Raw genomic sequence first — 16,897 nt, 5'->3', positions numbered from 1 at the left:
CTTTTCCAGGCAGCACTCCAGCTCTGCAATACTGCAAATAACTCGTTCTCCAGTCACTGAGGAGCCTCAAACCCACTGAAAGCAAAATACCACTTTTCTGTACATGAAGAGAGATACATAAATCTTATTCCAAAAGTGTCTGCCTTATGGAAAGGCAATAAATCATTGTTCTGTACAATGGAACCAGGCCATTTCACAGTGATAAACACACACACACACACAGGGAAGAGATAGAACAGTTTTCTGACCTTCAATTTTGTTTGCATCAATTCTTTACTAGTAATGATGGTGGTCACCTCTGTTTCATTCAGCCCATGAACTATTGCTGGGCCTCCCAGAGTGGCATACAGAGTAACAACTGAAACACAAAACAGAGGAAATGGTCAATCTCTGGGTTACATTTGCAAGTACAATTTACAAAAAAGAACTGAGATTTAATCTATTCCAACTTAGGCAACACAGTAATAATATCTGTCAACTCAGAAAGGTGGGACAGTTTTATACCTAAAAAACCTCTTCGCATGGATTTCAATACAACACAATTTTCAGTTACTCACAGAAGGAATAATGAACAACCATTCCCTATGTGACTGTTTACTCTTACTCTTTTCCAAGGTCTAATTAGATGTACCAAAACCACATCACCTTATGCAATTCTCCTGGATCTACTCTCATGCCTTCACTGCTTTTACCATCTGAAAAGTAGGCAAACCTTCTCAGTTTAATCACCATGTAACATTTCTCTTGCACACAAGGAAAAAACCAGCTTTCATTCTTGTGACTTCTCTTTCCAGAATTCACATACTCTGTTACCAACCTCCTACAACTGACTGCTAATAACAAATTATTACAGCATGGCAGTATGTGTCATCAGCAGAGGAATTCTCACACTCAGGAACAAATCTATGACTATCCTGTTCTGCCATCTATTTAAACAATGTAATAAAGGTTTAATCACCACAATCATTAAACCCTGAACTGACATCATGAGAATCATACAGAATAGCAAGGAAGAAAATATTTAGAAAATTGACTATAAGAAAAACTGTTTCCTGTTTTTAAGGTCAGCTCATTAGCAAGCATATTAAACAATGATTTCATAACACCTTTAAAATAATATCTAATTTCCTGCCATTTTCAATGGAACTGAATGAGAGGAGACCAGAAGAGACTAGAGAAGAAAAAGGCAGCTAAAAAATGAAGAGAAGTATTGCTCTAAAAGAAAAAAATTTTCTTATTTTCCAAGCTGAACACTAAGCTGCGACATCTCAAAAAAGCTCTGAGGTCAATCAAGACAATCAATTACTAAAAAATACCCTTGCTGGGAGTTTTGTCCCATCAGGTACCTGAATATCTTCTGCTTTTTAGTCTGTATTTACCTGAATACTTGAAGAGCACAATTATGAAAATAAGACACCCCATTGCACATTAGAACTGTACTCCCTGCAGCAAAGATTGAAACTTAAAATTAAATAAAGTTCTGTTGTATTCTAAGATTTTTTTCCTAACATTTTAAATCCAAGGAGTTACTAACCCAATGCAGCATACTACAGAAGAACTCAAAAGCAGTTTTCTTACACAGAAAAGTAAATAGTTGACCTCTACTTATTTTTTTCTTGTTAAAACAGTCCATCATAGTTCAGAACTGTTGCAGGGCAAATGCACATGCACTGTGTTTTCTTTAATTTGGTGGGAGCAAAGTCCAGAAGAGTGCCTCTATTCGTTCCCACGAGCTCTCTCTACTTACTGCAGTGACCCCTGTTATATAAACATGTAGCAGAAATTCAGCCACCCCGAGCCAACAAGCAGAACCGAGCCCACAACACTGCCCAGAAGGCGAAACATCATCTCGGGTATAACCATGGAGGTAACGAATAACTCATCTACAAATAAGTACATTAAGACACTCAGAGCTATATGACAGAGCCAAAGAGAAAGAGAGACCATTTATATGATGGTGCACTGATGTCATGGAGAGAACAAAACTGAGCAATGACTCTCATCTCTGAAACTCTCACTTCTCCACACTGGCACCTGAAACATTTTCAGGCAAATCTGAAAGTGTTGATAATTTTTTTATCTCCTCATTCTCTTGAAAACACACTGAGAAGGGGTTATTTTGTATTCACCTTTATGAATGAAATAGTACAAGTGAGTCTTTGTTATCTGACCAAAGTCTTGACATAAAGAAAAACCCCAACACCACTGAATTTGCCAGCTCATATAAAAAGACAAAACCTTGCCCTAAAGAAACAAATAGAACTTTTACAATTTATTTCAAGGTAACTGGAATGTTAAACTCAGTATTTCAGCATCCATTGTACGTCAAAAATAAAAAGCAAAATGGACCTTTAAAGGCCTCAGACAAATCTATTTCTGACAAAACCACTTCTGCTCAAGAATGATTGAAAAATGAAACCTAACCTCTCCTATATCACCATTTGGTTATACACTCTTGTGTTTTATCTGCCTACCCTGGTGAAGAGCTGTTCACACACACAAAAAGGTACTTAGGAAGAAAATCTGTTTTCATGTTAGTACTACTACTTCTGTTTTTGAACTAGCAATCCCACTCCACCTCCTGCAAATACAAGACTTAGAGAACTTCAAGAAATGTTACATTTAAAATCAAGCAAGTATTTCTAGCTATAAAATCATTTGTTTTGCAAGCAATCCATAACAAACACCACTTTCCTCATTTTAATTCTGTAGTGCAAAAGGCATTCTCTCTCTCCAACACTATGCATGAAGCAGATGAACCTGCTCTGTTGACATCAGTTCTGGGCCCACACCATCAGACTGAATACATTTCACATTCGGAAAGAATGTCCCAACACCCCCCACAGCAGTTAGCTGGTATCAAACCTGCACACTGAGAAATGCTAACGTAAGCCATTTAGCAATGTCTTCCCACTCTACCACTTCAACATCATCTGAATCTTCCAATTTGTTCTGCAAACTGCTTGTGAACACTGCACAGCTCTCTCTTCATCTGCCAGCACAAGTCAGCCAAGTTCACAGAAGATGACACAGCTTAGATGCTGAACACCACGTCAGAGTGTGTGCTGAGGCACATCGCAGTAAGGGGATTTAAAGCACTAATCCAACAAACCCAAAAATACATGCATACCATCCTGCTCACAACATCCAGCCTCTAGCTCAGATTCTTCCCCCTTCAAATTACAAATTTCCCTAGGATTTGTAAATGTGCTTCAGTTCCAAAGGAAAAAAAAATGATACAAGCCTTTGCATTTCATTCCAGGATAGTCACTAGGAGTCTGACAGATCCCAAAAGTGATAAAAGGGAACTGGCACCAAGACATGTAGTTTAAAAGCAACACAGGCATCTTATCTGAGAATAGTCTGTGCAGTTCTCTGCTCTGGTAGGCAGGCCAGCAGCATTTACTCACTGAAGAACCAACTAAAAACATCACCAATTTAGGCTGGAAGGCACCTGCAAAGATCACCTGCACACACCATCCACTCCAGCAGAGGGCTCAGAGCCATGGCCAGTTTGGATTTTATGGATCTCCACAGATGAAGATTTCACAACCATTCTTTGTTCCTGTTCTGATACGGAACCACCCTCGCAATGAAGACATTTGCCCTAATACGTAATCAAATTTTTCTGCCATTGAACTTGTGACTGTGGCCTCCAGTCATATCAAAGCACACCTTCGTGAGCAGAGCCTGGCTCCATCTCCTCTGCATGCTCCCACTGGGTAGTTTTAGACAGCAACAAGATCTGAACTCACTCATCTTAACACTGAACAGGCCCCACTCTGTCAGCCTCTCCTCAGATACCACATTCTCCAACCCCTCCAGCATCTTGGCAGCCCTCCACTGGACTTGCTCCAGGATGTCAACATCTTTTTTCCTAATAGGAAGCCCCTCTCTGCAGACAGGGTAGTCCAGATGTGGTTCTACCAGTGTCCAAAAGGAGGAGAAGGATCATTTCCCTGGACCTACCTACTACGCTCATGCTACCACCATCCAGGACACTGCTGGCCTCCACCACAAGAAAGTGCTGCAAAATGCTGGGTAACTCACGGCCCACCAGAACCCTCAGGTCCTTCCCTGCAAAGCTGCTTTCTCCAGCTGTCCCCCAGCCTATACTGGTGCATGAGGTGCATTCCAGCATACACAGAGGAAATTTTCAAGTGCCTTTACTGAATTCCAGGTTCCAGACAACCCACTCTTCCAGCTGACAGGCTCCTCTGCCCATCAGCCCTGCCCTTGAGTGTACTGGCTCCTGCCCTCAATATGCCACCAGCTGGGACCTCCTGTGTTTGCATTCTGTCCCATCATTCAGGCCTTCAATAAAGAAATATTGGAGTGAATAAAGTATTGGAGTCAATACCAACCACTGAAAGCCGGCAAAAAACTCTGTCCTACAGATTACAGCCCTTGCAGCCAATGGTCCATCTCACCCATCTTTACCTGAACAGTTTGGCTGTACAGATACTACAGGAGAACATGCCAAAGGCAATGCTACAGCCCCAGTACACAACATCCACCCTCTCCATGTCCACAGAGCCAGCTGTCACACAAGGCAAGCAGGCTGACTTTGAAATGTTAAGGGCCAGGGCAGTAGACCTTGTCCTTAACACTGACTCCATCCTTAACACTGAGGGACCAATAGAGCAAAACATACGTGCAAAATAACCAGAGATGTGAGTAAAGACTTCTGTAAATGAAAACTGTCAAACAGTCATCAACATATTGCTTCTCAAACTGAAACAGACTCATGGTCAGAGCAAAGAGGGATAATTTAAATACAAATCTTATTAGATTTGCTTCCAAAATCTGAAAAAAGTCTAATTGATAGACATCTTTAGTGCACGCAGGTAGGAAATCAGGAATTTCTGCACATTTGGCTTTTATGGCCCATCTTGTATTGAAAGAGAGTAAATGTGGCACAGGAGTGAAGAGGCCAAAGCCTGTGAAAAATGGCACTTTCTGGCATGCCCTGAGGGACAAAGAGATGTGTCCCCCTGAGAGCATCACAGAATCCAGCCAGGCTGGGCTTAGCTAGGTGAAGGACATATTAAGGAGTGATGATGAAACAGACATTTAAACAGCTATAGCATATTGAGATCAGCACTTAGTACATTCCTGAGCAAGAAAAATAGGCCTAACCAAAATCAAAATTGAAGAACTGACAAAATATCCAGATGAAACAAAACTTGCAGGCACAGATGAAGGTTTCGTGTCGACTCCTGAAACTGAGTCAATGAATTCATGTGTGATTTTTGTTTGTTTTTAGAAACTTGGGAATCTGTACTGATTTGAGATGAAAAGAAAATAAAACTCTCATGAATTCATTGAGCAAACTATACTTACCAAAACCATTCTCCATCTGCCAACAATAGAGGTTTCTCTATTCACTAAAGCAAAAGGCTACAAAGTGCACAATTTTTACCTTATGCAGTATTTTTTAAATTGAAGATTTCAATTTTCTATATAAAATCTAGATAAAGTTTTCTGAGTACATGAAATGAAGTAAGAGAGAGTTTTATTTTCAAACTGTAAGATCAAAAGACATAAAAACTTCAGGGAAGACAGGTACTCACGCTGGTAGTTGCACATAAAGCAGGCCTGGGCTGCAATCATCCACTCGGCTCTGGTCTCACAGAAGATGGCAATGTTAGTCTTTGGCTGCTGACCCAAGACTGCTAAGCCGTTTCCAAAATTAACAGCTTTAATGTACACATCTTCATAAGAAAGCCAGGTGTACTTGCCAAGGATGACCTAATAAGAATAATAAAATCAATTTAGAAAATGAAAATCCTTAATACATGTCCTACTAAATCTTCACCCACATGAAGAATCCACAGATGTTTGAGTAACGTGCTTGAATTTTAACAGCAGTTTACTCAAGATAAAGATGATACTTTTTCTTGCCAAAAGCTACAGGGCCTGTGGAAGTCCCAACACAAATACTGCAATATCTCCATGCATGTTATTCCATTTTCACATGAGGGAAGCACATGATTCCCACCATGCTTTGTAGCTTCAGAAGCCCTCTGAAAAGCTGTGTGAGGCTATCTGGCCTATATACCTCTACTTTTTAAAGAGGTTGGGTTTATGTAAAGGATGAAAAGCACTAGTTAGCACAGTACATTCTCTGTATTTGCTTTCTTGGATATTTGGGCTACAATTCTCCTACACAAATATGACACTCGGATGTTCATTTAAAAAAAAGTTAAAAAAAGGGAAACTGGAATCCATAAAGCAGTATATCCATGGGCCCTCAGTCAGAAATTGTGAAATCCCTTTCCCTTTGTTCTGAAACAAATGTCAAGGGGATAAGTAGTAATAATTTTGCCCTTTTTTTACTGTTAAACAAAAGCCGGACAGAAGACAGGATAGGAAATTACTGGCAAACCTCAGTTCTGAGAAGTCATGTAGAAAATATTATGCAATCTCACTTTTCCATATGGGAAAGCTGGTGCACAACAAAACTGGAAATGAATTTACAGGTCACTACCTAGATTTATATGTGTGAACTTGCACCTTGCAGAACTATTTCCTTACTGAGTGACAGGATGTTTCTTTGAGACCAACCTAGAAGTCTTCATATGTAGATACAGTATGAAGATGTTTTATACTGAAAGTCTATACTCTAAAGTATTATATCCTATCCATCTATTTCTATAAGCACACTGACAATTTTGAAAAACATAATATTTTAATCAAGTATTTCAGACATGTTCTTTACACAGCATTAATAATAAATGCAAGCAAACACTAAAAAAAGGTAGAAAAGCAAACTTTTGCATCCTCCTGCATTCTTTTTTCCACATTTCATTCATCAACTTGAACTAAATTTCAAACTTTGGGTTGTCAAATCTAACAACTTTTTGACATGTAACTACATTTCTAATGAGTCTGTATTTCCACACACTTCCTTAATGAAATGTATTTTAAAATCTCTCTCAAACTCTAAAAGAAAAATAAAATCTAGTAGACTTCCTTTGTCAAGACACTCTTCCAAACTGCTCAAGTTACAATTAGGTAATGAGTTGTACCTATTACAGCTTCACTGCATATTGCTCATTAACTTACTAGTTTAGCAGAACAAACAGGTACATGTGCAGCTGCTTGGAAATTTCACAAATGTTTTCATGGGAAAATATCATTTAACAAGCCCAAAAATCCAGCATTTGCCAACAACAGCAATATATAGCAATTCCAACAGAAAATACATATTTCTCACTCAAATATCTGCTTGGGTTTTCCTGGCTTATTTACACAAGCTCTGTTTCAGTGGCAAACAGGCTGTTTCAAACCCCAAAACCTTTCTGGAGCAGAAACATCAGGTTGAAATGGCAGCATGTGGGGTAGGGGCTCACCCATGGCTGCTGCTCACTGCCACAGCCCCCTGAAGAAGAGGGGGTACCTGGGAGTCCCTGATTGTTTCAACACATCAAGATATTTCTGGTGTGGAAAACTCTTACTGCTTCCAAAGAAAATATTGCATCTCTTCCTGTCTATCCAAATTTCGGTAATTTGGAATTTAAATTCCTATTTGGGACACTTTTTCCCCCAAAGGCAGTATTTTTGGCATTTAAATTCCTATTTGGGACACTTTTTCCCCCAAAGGCAGTATTTTTGGCAGACATGGAAGTTCTTGACAAGCTCATCAGCTGAAAACAATTTATAGCAGTGAATTGAGCAACACCCTTTTCTCCATTATACTCTGCCTACAGCGTGGCCTCAGGAAAACTGCTCACAAACAATTAGGCCAAGAAATACAAGCAGATTCTTCTTACTGTTTATCATAGGTTTGCCAATCCCAAACGTCTTTTAGTAATTTCCACCACTCACTCTGTAACTCATGGAATTGGGGAAAATAAATCATTAAATGGCCAAAACCTAATCTCTCCAAATAACACTTGTGATTCTGCTTTTTTCCCCTTTTTTTATTCTCTAAATAATTAATCCTCATTGCTTAAGCAAGTTTGATATGTAGTGAAAGACCTCACTGGTGCTTTCTTTTCTTAAGAAGGAAAAATCCTTTTTAAGGATATATAGCACTGTTAGCTACAGCTATTATATAAAAATACATTTGTGAAGAACACTGACATGAGAACAAGTAAGACCTTTTTCAATGCAGTAATTTTGCGTTTTACTTTCCTCCTGCCTTCCAGATACTTAAATTCCAGTGTTTTCTCCCCATGCCCAGTGTTTCTTCTCTATTCCCTCCCTACAACGTATTATTTATATTATGTACACATTAGTGAATAAGAGATATTCATATATACCTATTACTATACTGCCTCTATGTCCCTTTCTCCTGCATTTCTCTACAAGACTCCTTTGCAGGACACAGAGCAGGTTATGGTTTATGTCTCCAAATCCATCTCCCTTCTTGGCCTTTCCCTCAGTAGTTTTTGCTAACATTTTCCAATGTACAGTGCAAGAAAGACAAGGAGCTACAGGACAGAGTCCAGTGGATGCCACAAACATGATGAGGGGTCTGGAGCATCTCTCTTGCAAGGGGAGATTGTAGGAGTTGGGGCTGTTCAGTCTGGAGAAGACGGAGGAGATCTCATTAATGCATACAAATACCTCAAAGGAGCGCCAAGAGGATGGTGCCAGACTCTTTTCAAGGGTTCCCAGTTTATGGCAATGGCCATAAACTAAAACCTAAGAAGTTCCACTTCAACATGAGGAAGAACTTCTTTGCACTGAGGATGGCAAAGCACTGGAACAGCTGCCCTGTTCTCCTCCTCTGAAGACATTCCAAACCCACCTGGACACATTCCTGTGTCACCTGCCTGGTGACTGTACCTGGGCAGGGGGTTAGACTGGATTATCTCCAGAAGCCCCTTCCAACCCTGACAATTCTGTGATTCTGCTTCTGCTGCAAACAGCTGATAAGACTGGCATTAGGTGCCATAATCCTTTAAACATTCACACACATTTAACTTCAGAACTTTCAGAGGTTACTTCTGCTTAATAATGAATTACACACGGAAAGAAAGTAACTGTCCAGAGTTGGCAAAAGGGCCCAAGAAGTCGAGTTTGAGCATTGATTAAAGAGCCCCACAAACAGCACCCAGCAGGGACTGCGGCTCTGGGGTTTCACCTGGAAACAGCATTCCACAGGAACACGCTGCCCTCTCGTGCTCCACATTTAAACTGCAGGCTGAGTCACATGGGTCACGCAGCACAAAACACTAGTGAGTATCTAGACTGTACCAATATTCGGAAATCCAGAAAAGCATAGAGACTAAACACACAGTTAACGTTTCTTTTACCCGGATTTTATGGAGATACTAAAATTTTTAGTGCAAAAATGTTCTCCATAAAGCTGCAGGCTCATGTAGAGTCATTAAACTACCTGACCTCAGTTACCTTTGAAGGTCTTCCTAAAAGTACCTTATAAGGTTTAGAGAACCTTGACTATGATTTGGAAACCAGTGATCATGAATTAAATATATTTTCTTGTAAAAGTATATTAAAAATAATACAAAAGAGGTTATTTGAAATTCCCACATCTGGCCTTTTTTCACATGAAAACATGGATTGCAGCTGAATATATCTAAAAAAACCCTACCCTAACATGTAATTTACATAGAAATCTATGGTTTTCAACATCATATTTGACTCTCTTACTGCTCAACGACTTGGCATGGCAAGAACCTTCCTGTTCCTTCACTTTAAGTTCCAGTATCAGCAATAATGAGTAAAGTTCTGAACTCCCAAGTGTTTGCCCACGTGCTTGCTGTTGCACCCAAGTCTCTCAGGCTTTAGATGCATCACCTTCCCCAACAAAGCCGTGTTTTCTTCTCCCCACTGTGTCTTATTTATTATGTTCCCATTAATTCAGTTCTTGGTTACCAACCCTTTTTAAAGCAGAGCAAGACAAACAACCCCCAAAACAAACAAACATCTCCCTCAAAAAATAAACCAACAAAAGAACACACATGCAAAGCAAAATCCACATACCAACGTGGATCAAAGCAAGCACCTGATGATATAACCTATAACTAAGATGACATAAAATAATCAGCCAGCAGAATGAAGCTCATCATTTGGGCACCATAAAATTTCAGCTGTGCTTAAATTAAGTCATTTTTCCAATTAATTACATCTCAATCTCCAAGGTACTTTCAACATTATTTTATCCTGACTTAAATACATGTTTTATGAAATTAATTATAGGTGTGCATGATATTGGAGAAGGAAACTGGAGAAGTACACTAGAGAAGGAAATAGAAGAACTAGCCATATATGAATTACTATGAAATGCAACCAGTGCATAAGCAAGTATTGTATTTTATTCACATCCATGAATTTCTGCTACTTTGGCATTGCACAGAAAAAACTAAAAATTTTGGAACAATACACTATCATAAAAATTCAAGAAATTACAGATTATCTGGAATATCATTGTTCTCAGAATAAATTAATGCAGTACCTGATCTTAAAGATGTTGATAAGCTTTAAATAATTTTAGCTACAAGTGCGAGCACACTTAGTTTTCCCAATAATCAAAAGCTGAATATTTTACTTTGTTTTGAGAGATACATATAATATATAAATATATTGCAGCTCCTGTAAGGTATAGAAATTACATGCATTATACCTAAAAATTAAACTTGTTGTGCACCTTTTTGAAGAACTGCACCAAACCTCAACAAGCTGGCTTTGCTAAAGAGAACCAGGCAATAAAAAGGTGTCTGGAATGAAAGACAGAAATCAAAGGAAGAGAACCTTGACATTTTGAATCAACAAGGTATCTTGTGAACTGTTCTTATTTTCTTCCCTTACTAAAACATGCTATGAGGTGTTAAGAAACACTGTATTCCCTAATGGAAAAAAAAATTAAAAGTGGACCTGTGTGATAATGCCACAACTTGGAACAAAGTAACACGAGGGCAAGTATAGCAACCAGCCATAATGAACCCTTGTGTCAAGCTTAGACAAAATTACCTAACTTGGGAAATTTCTAAGTCTAAATACTCAGAAACAAATAATTTAAGTGGATCAACACAAACATTCTTCAGATTTCCAATATTCACAACTGCTTTGCTTGCATAATGGAAAAGGCTAAAACTCCTAAGTTCTTAAGTCTTACATTAGCAATTATGATTAAAAAACAGGGCACATACCACAGGCAGCCAAAATTCTGATTTGTGCTCAAAAGCCTTTCTTTGTACAACATGAACTTTCTTTTTCTTTATAGTGTAATGAGGCAGCAAAATGTGCATCGAGAAAGGTTACATGTAACCATTCATCCCAGCATTTCCTTCGTACTGAAAAACTAACTCCACAGCTAAGAGGAAGTTTCACTAACAAGTAAAGCTTGTATAAAGATTTTAACAGAACTAAACTTTGCCATATATTGTGATATTAATCAAATTCTATTTTAAACATACTCCTCTATCAGAATTAAAACTAGCAGAATGAAGAGAAATTTTTTTCATCTGCAAGGAAACTAATCTTAACTAAAAATTATCTATTGTGGATTTAACAACTTCTAATACAAAAACGCAGACCTTTAACACAGAGATATGCACAAATGTGCATATTCTGTTACACTATTCTGCCTTGCTTCTTCAGGCAAAAGTGCATTTTTCAATGTGTCTGAACAAATACAAAGCAGCAAATGACAATACCGGCTTGAACATCACACACTATAAAAAGCCAGTCTCTTCAGACAACCGAGCTGTTGTCAGATACTAGAATCACATCTCCCACACACAGCAGGATTAGAGATTAGCAGAGTAGTTCACCTTAAAGGAGACTCAAAGAAAAAAAGACTCCTCCAATGGAATCTGTGCAATCCTTTTCCAAACAAAAAATTCATTTAAGTCCTGAATTCTCAGGACAGAACAGCAAATCCTTAAATCACAACTAAGTCTGCTGGACAGGCACATCTGAGTACTGGCATCTAGTAATTTTTGTATATTTATCTGATTATAGTTCAGAATAACACAAAGGGAGACTTTATTAATTCACTTTAAAAAGAAACCTTTAAAGCCACTTACATCACCAGCTGAATATTAAAAACAAATACCTAAAACAAACTTGTGTTTTTTCTTTGACTGACACCATAAATAGGATATCTATTCAAGAATGCAAAAAGGTTTAGATTTGGTTTAAATACAGAGTATTTAAAGACTGGGAATTAGATCATTTAACTCTTTTCACAGCTACTGAATCTAAGTAGAGAAATTAATTTTTTCCCCAGCTTTGCTTTACTGGACTAGAAGTGCTGCCTAAGAAAGTAAACATACTTTGAAAAAAAATTCTTGTAGGCAGACTGCCAAAAGACTTACCTTTTTAAAAACTTTTCCTGATGGCTGGATTTCATCTTCCTCTTTTAGGATTTCCCGTGTTCCCAAGAGTTTTTTGTCCTTATATTTAGTTTTAGCATATTTAAAAACTTTGTCGAGTGTATCACATCCAGGATATAAAACTGAAGCTAAGCAATGCAGACTGTTAACAGATCTGTATGCACCCCCAGGCTTGTTATTCACAGGTCTGGCTTTAACCTGCTTGGCTTTTGCTATAGCCTGCTTTGATCCTGAAAGTATGTACCACGGAATGTACGTTATAAGGGAATACACCAGGACGATAAAGTTTATGAACTGTAGAAGAACAGGGTTGATGTTATGCTTCAACTTCATTTTGGCTGCTTGAGAATGTTACAAGAGAGAATTTGGAAACATGGATCAGCTAGACAGGGATCCAAAAAGATCTGAAAAGAGAAAAGAAGAAGTTAGTCGTAAACTATCATTGTTGGCAGGAAGGTATTTTCAAACATAATATTACAATCCATATCCCAGTAGGTTGTCTTATGCTGAAATGAGGCTAGAGGTCTGAACCCCATATACAAATGAAACCAGACACGGATAGACGAGGTGGAACTGTTCCACTCCAGCAGATTGCAGCACAATGACATGCGCATGGCATCTATTTATTTGAAAATGTTTTGTGATTACACAATTTAAAAGATCCTCTTCAACAACACCAGAGCACCTCCATGTGCACCTTCACTAGCAATCTCTATGAGCCCTGACTGTGAATCACCAGCCTCCCAACAAGGCCTATGAACACAGGCAATGTCACCACTCTGTGCATGGGACTTAAGGTCCAATCATTAAGGACATTGAAATGCTTTCCAAGCCTTGGACACACTGGGACACCCACCTAAGAGAAGGCAAGCTCTGTATGTGACAGAACTTTGCTGGTTTAAACCTAGGGGTTTATTCCCCATCAGTCCTATGATTTCACTCTCAGAACCAGTATGCAATGGGCCCACTAGTATCAATAAACGTGACAATGAGTTAAGTAATATTGGGTAAATACCAGAAAACAGCTTAGAAATATCCCCAAATTCTTAGCAACAGCACTATGAAGAGTTGTTGTTTTTTTTTCCAGAGTCCCTAATGATGCCAGAATATTCACTTGTTTTCATTTTTAAAAGCATTATTTACCATATCCAATGGCCACAATGATGATGCAACTTTTAATGTATTCTACTGTTAAGAAATTATGCCATCTGTCTAAAAGGTTAAAAAAGATAAATCAACAAAATAATTGAAATCTTTATGGAAATCAGGGACGGTTGCCAAAATGGCTGAAGATGGATTTCTGCAAGTCAGTGAGCCACTAGCAATTCAAAATCAGTGTTTTGGACATAATAAACTACAAATGCACTTCACTCAGTTAACCTTTCAAATGTATTGATACAACTTATTAAATCAAGCAACTAATAAAGATGTATACATAAGATGCACAGCTTTTGACAATTCTAAATTAAGTAAATTTTCACTCATAAGATGTATTATTCTGTGCTGATGTCTTACACTCTGACTTTCTCCATTAACTCTCTGGAAACCCTAAAGAAAAGAAATTTGAGTTGAAAAAAGTAGTGTTTAAATCATATAAGATCCTTCAGTAGTAATGGAAACCTTGCTTCATTAATCCTAGATCTGCAGTCTTTTTGAGAACAGATCAATCCAACATCCTTCATTTGTAGGATGAGATTAATTCCATCTTTCCCTGAAATTTCCTAAAACTCCAAGCAAAAATATTTCATGATCGTCTTTCTCCCTAACAAGCTGCTGTAACCTCACTGTTAACACTGCATCACTACAGGCACTACATCAAAGTCTGTTCTGCAGAGCATCCTGAGACACATACACAAATAAACCATAGGAGCTCTTCACAGTAGGGACTTACTACAACAAGCAGCAGGAGGGGAAGGAGACTTAAAATATAAAAAATAAATAAAATGGAAGTGTATATATTTTCATTTTCAGATCAAAGGCAAAAAGCAATGACAAATAAACAACAAACTTAAATAGGCTAAAGGGCAAATTCAGTAATCGCTTGAAGAGACTTATGTTCTTAGGCTGTCACTGAAGGGTACTTAATGAAAATAATCATGAGCCAGCCAATCAACTACTGCAGGCCAGAAAAATTATGCTGTTGTTGATAGCAGCACAGAACAAGACGTTTTAAAGCTGAATCCAGAGTTCACACAGCAAGAGTTTACCCATTTCTCAAAAAGTTGTATGTTTTGCTAGAATCTTGCCTGGCCCAGTTCAGGACGTGAACATCTTTTTCCTCCTTATAAAGCTGGAGAATTTCTCTCTACCTACACAGTAGAAACACAATTTAACCAAACACAAAAATTAAAGCAACTCATTTAATACCTTTAGGCAAACAGTTCTCCAAAGAAATTCCCTTCTGACAAACAGTGAAGCCTGCTCAATTAATAGTCTCCCTAGGTTTCATAACTTCTCTTGGTTAGAGAGGCACTGAACCCTTCCAGAAGAGTAGCCTGCCATTTCATTTTGCAGTTATCCCAACAGCTTTATTCTTTCCTCAGAAGGAGAGAGGAATCTTTTCCACTATTTCTATGATAACCATGCCAAGGTCTCACGTCAAGTTCTCTCTTCTGGCTCACTCTTGCAGAATAACCCCCAAACCTGGAAATCTTTGCTTTGAATTGCAGACATAAACTGTGCTTTGCCCACCATTTCATAAAAGGCTGCATTGCAAGAAAGGGTCTGAGGAACACTCCAACAGGATAGACTAAAGGGAAATGTCTTGGACTGTCCTCCTAGCTCAGAAAAGTAAGTATCCAGCTCTAGGAATCTGCTCTGATGTACATCTCTTACCCTGAGTAAATTGCTAATTATTTCAGTTAGTCCTTCACAGAAGTGAGGCTATTACAAGCCATCTATTAAAAACAGTTTCTTAAAAATTAAGACCATTTTTTTTCACTCAAAATGTAATGTTTTTAAGATTAAAAAGTATCTTTTTCAAATGCAGTTTCTTATCTTACAGGCCAAGTAAGACTCCACTTTTTTTTTCCTTCAAACTCTTATGATTAGGAGATAGCAAACTTTAGTGAGAGAGAGCTCCGATGCTAATGTCTTAAGAATTTGGCAATAGATTTCAGACCGTGATATTTACAGAGCATTTATGCTTGTAACTAATTGTAATTACCATTGTAATTAGACACTGGGAAAGTGCAGTGCCTTCTGAACAAGACAGAAAAATATATTCTAGTAGTTTCATTAGAAGGGTAAGTTCCAGTATCTTTGTAGGGTGATGGTTCTAATGAGAGCTGAGCCACAACAAAAAAGAAAGTTCCTTGGTGGCAATAGAAAGGCTCCCCCTCTTTCCTTGTGTAACTGAAGAACAGAAGTTGTATTTTAACTCATCATTTTGTTTATTTATTTGCTATGTTGTTGAAGAGGAAAATACCAGGTAAGCAAAGGAGATGCAGTTTAAAATGCCCTCACGCCCAACAGATTTATCACTGCCATTCCCAGGAGAACATCAAAATCAGCTAAATGAATCACTAAGCATTCAATAAAAAAAAATCATTTTGATGACAATGTAGAAGCAAAACTCTACCCTAACTTGAGGCTGCAGTGCTGGCTGTAAGGCAATTATGTTTTACAGCAAGCAAAACCAATGCAGCTGAACATGACAGTACATTTTCTGCTAGTTTTTTTTTTTTTTTTTTTTTTTTTAAATAAAAAAGGTCATTTAACCTCCATTAAGAAAACCACTTTTAATGACAATGTAAAAGAATAAGACTGTTTGCATTAAGATACAATGCTTGCTCATGCATTTTTCTCTGTAACAATTGCTATTTCAAACATTTAATGTATGCTGTTTTAAAAATTTGAAATGAAAATATATTATTAAAAATCAATTTCCAGAACTAATCTAAAAATTAGAAGTTTTAGAGAATTTTCCAAGGTTATATCAGATTTGCAAGGCCTAAAAGAGAAGTGTTTGCTGTTTAATATTTTGCCTTTAAAAAAGAAGAACTATACAACAAAAATGAAACTTCGAAAGGTTTACTGAAGTACTATACATGGTTTTAAAATTTCACAGAAGTACAATATGTTGTCACCTTATTAATTTTGGAAGCATGTGACTGCTTCTGACCATAAAATGAGTATAAGCAAACCCATCATTTTAGGGCAGGGAAGAGAAAGCAGGACATGATCCTAAGCAGTTTTTGCAAGTATTAGACTATGACACAGTGAGAAAGTTCACTGCCTTTTCAACACTGGAATTTTGTTCTTAGGTAGCTCCTGCTTAATCACTGACAAATAAAAACACATGACAGGTGGTAATATTCTAACTTAGTGAATTGGTCTGCAGGTTAGCTGTGAACACTCAGGTTATTACACAACACACATCCATCCTGGTTTCACATAATCCTGCTGGGGCTTTTGAGGAATCAGTGCTCAAACCCTGACTAGTGATGCAGGAAAGTTTGAGAGGTGAAATCCTGGATGAAAGAGCTGCTAATTTATACAAGAATATAACTTCTAGAAAATCTGCACAAGCAAAGGGTTCTGCACATATGTAAGAGCTGTTCAGTTACATGTAATTCATGTTTAGT

General features: G+C 37.9%; 1 protein-coding gene across 5 annotated transcripts in view; it reads right to left on the bottom strand.

The window, feature by feature from the left end:
• The window catches only part of ACSL3 (acyl-CoA synthetase long chain family member 3), a 51,869-nt gene that overhangs the window by 19,216 nt on the left and 15,756 nt on the right, over positions 1-16,897 (bottom strand). For all 5 annotated transcript variants that reach the window (XM_048314241.1, XM_048314242.1, XM_048314238.1 and 2 more), the window contains 3 exons: positions 12,294-12,715; positions 5,574-5,751; positions 249-358 (listed from right to left, as the gene is read on the bottom strand). In XM_048314241.1, coding sequence (XP_048170198.1) covers positions 249-358; positions 5,574-5,751; positions 12,294-12,644 — 639 coding nt within the window. In that variant the 5' untranslated portion in view covers positions 12,645-12,715. The remainder of the gene's footprint in view (positions 1-248; positions 359-5,573; positions 5,752-12,293; positions 12,716-16,897) is intronic.

This window comes from Corvus hawaiiensis, chromosome 10, assembly GCF_020740725.1.
Source record: "Corvus hawaiiensis isolate bCorHaw1 chromosome 10, bCorHaw1.pri.cur, whole genome shotgun sequence".
Taxonomy (NCBI): domain Eukaryota; kingdom Metazoa; phylum Chordata; class Aves; order Passeriformes; family Corvidae; genus Corvus; species Corvus hawaiiensis.
This window is presented reverse-complemented; position numbering and strand designations above follow the sequence as displayed.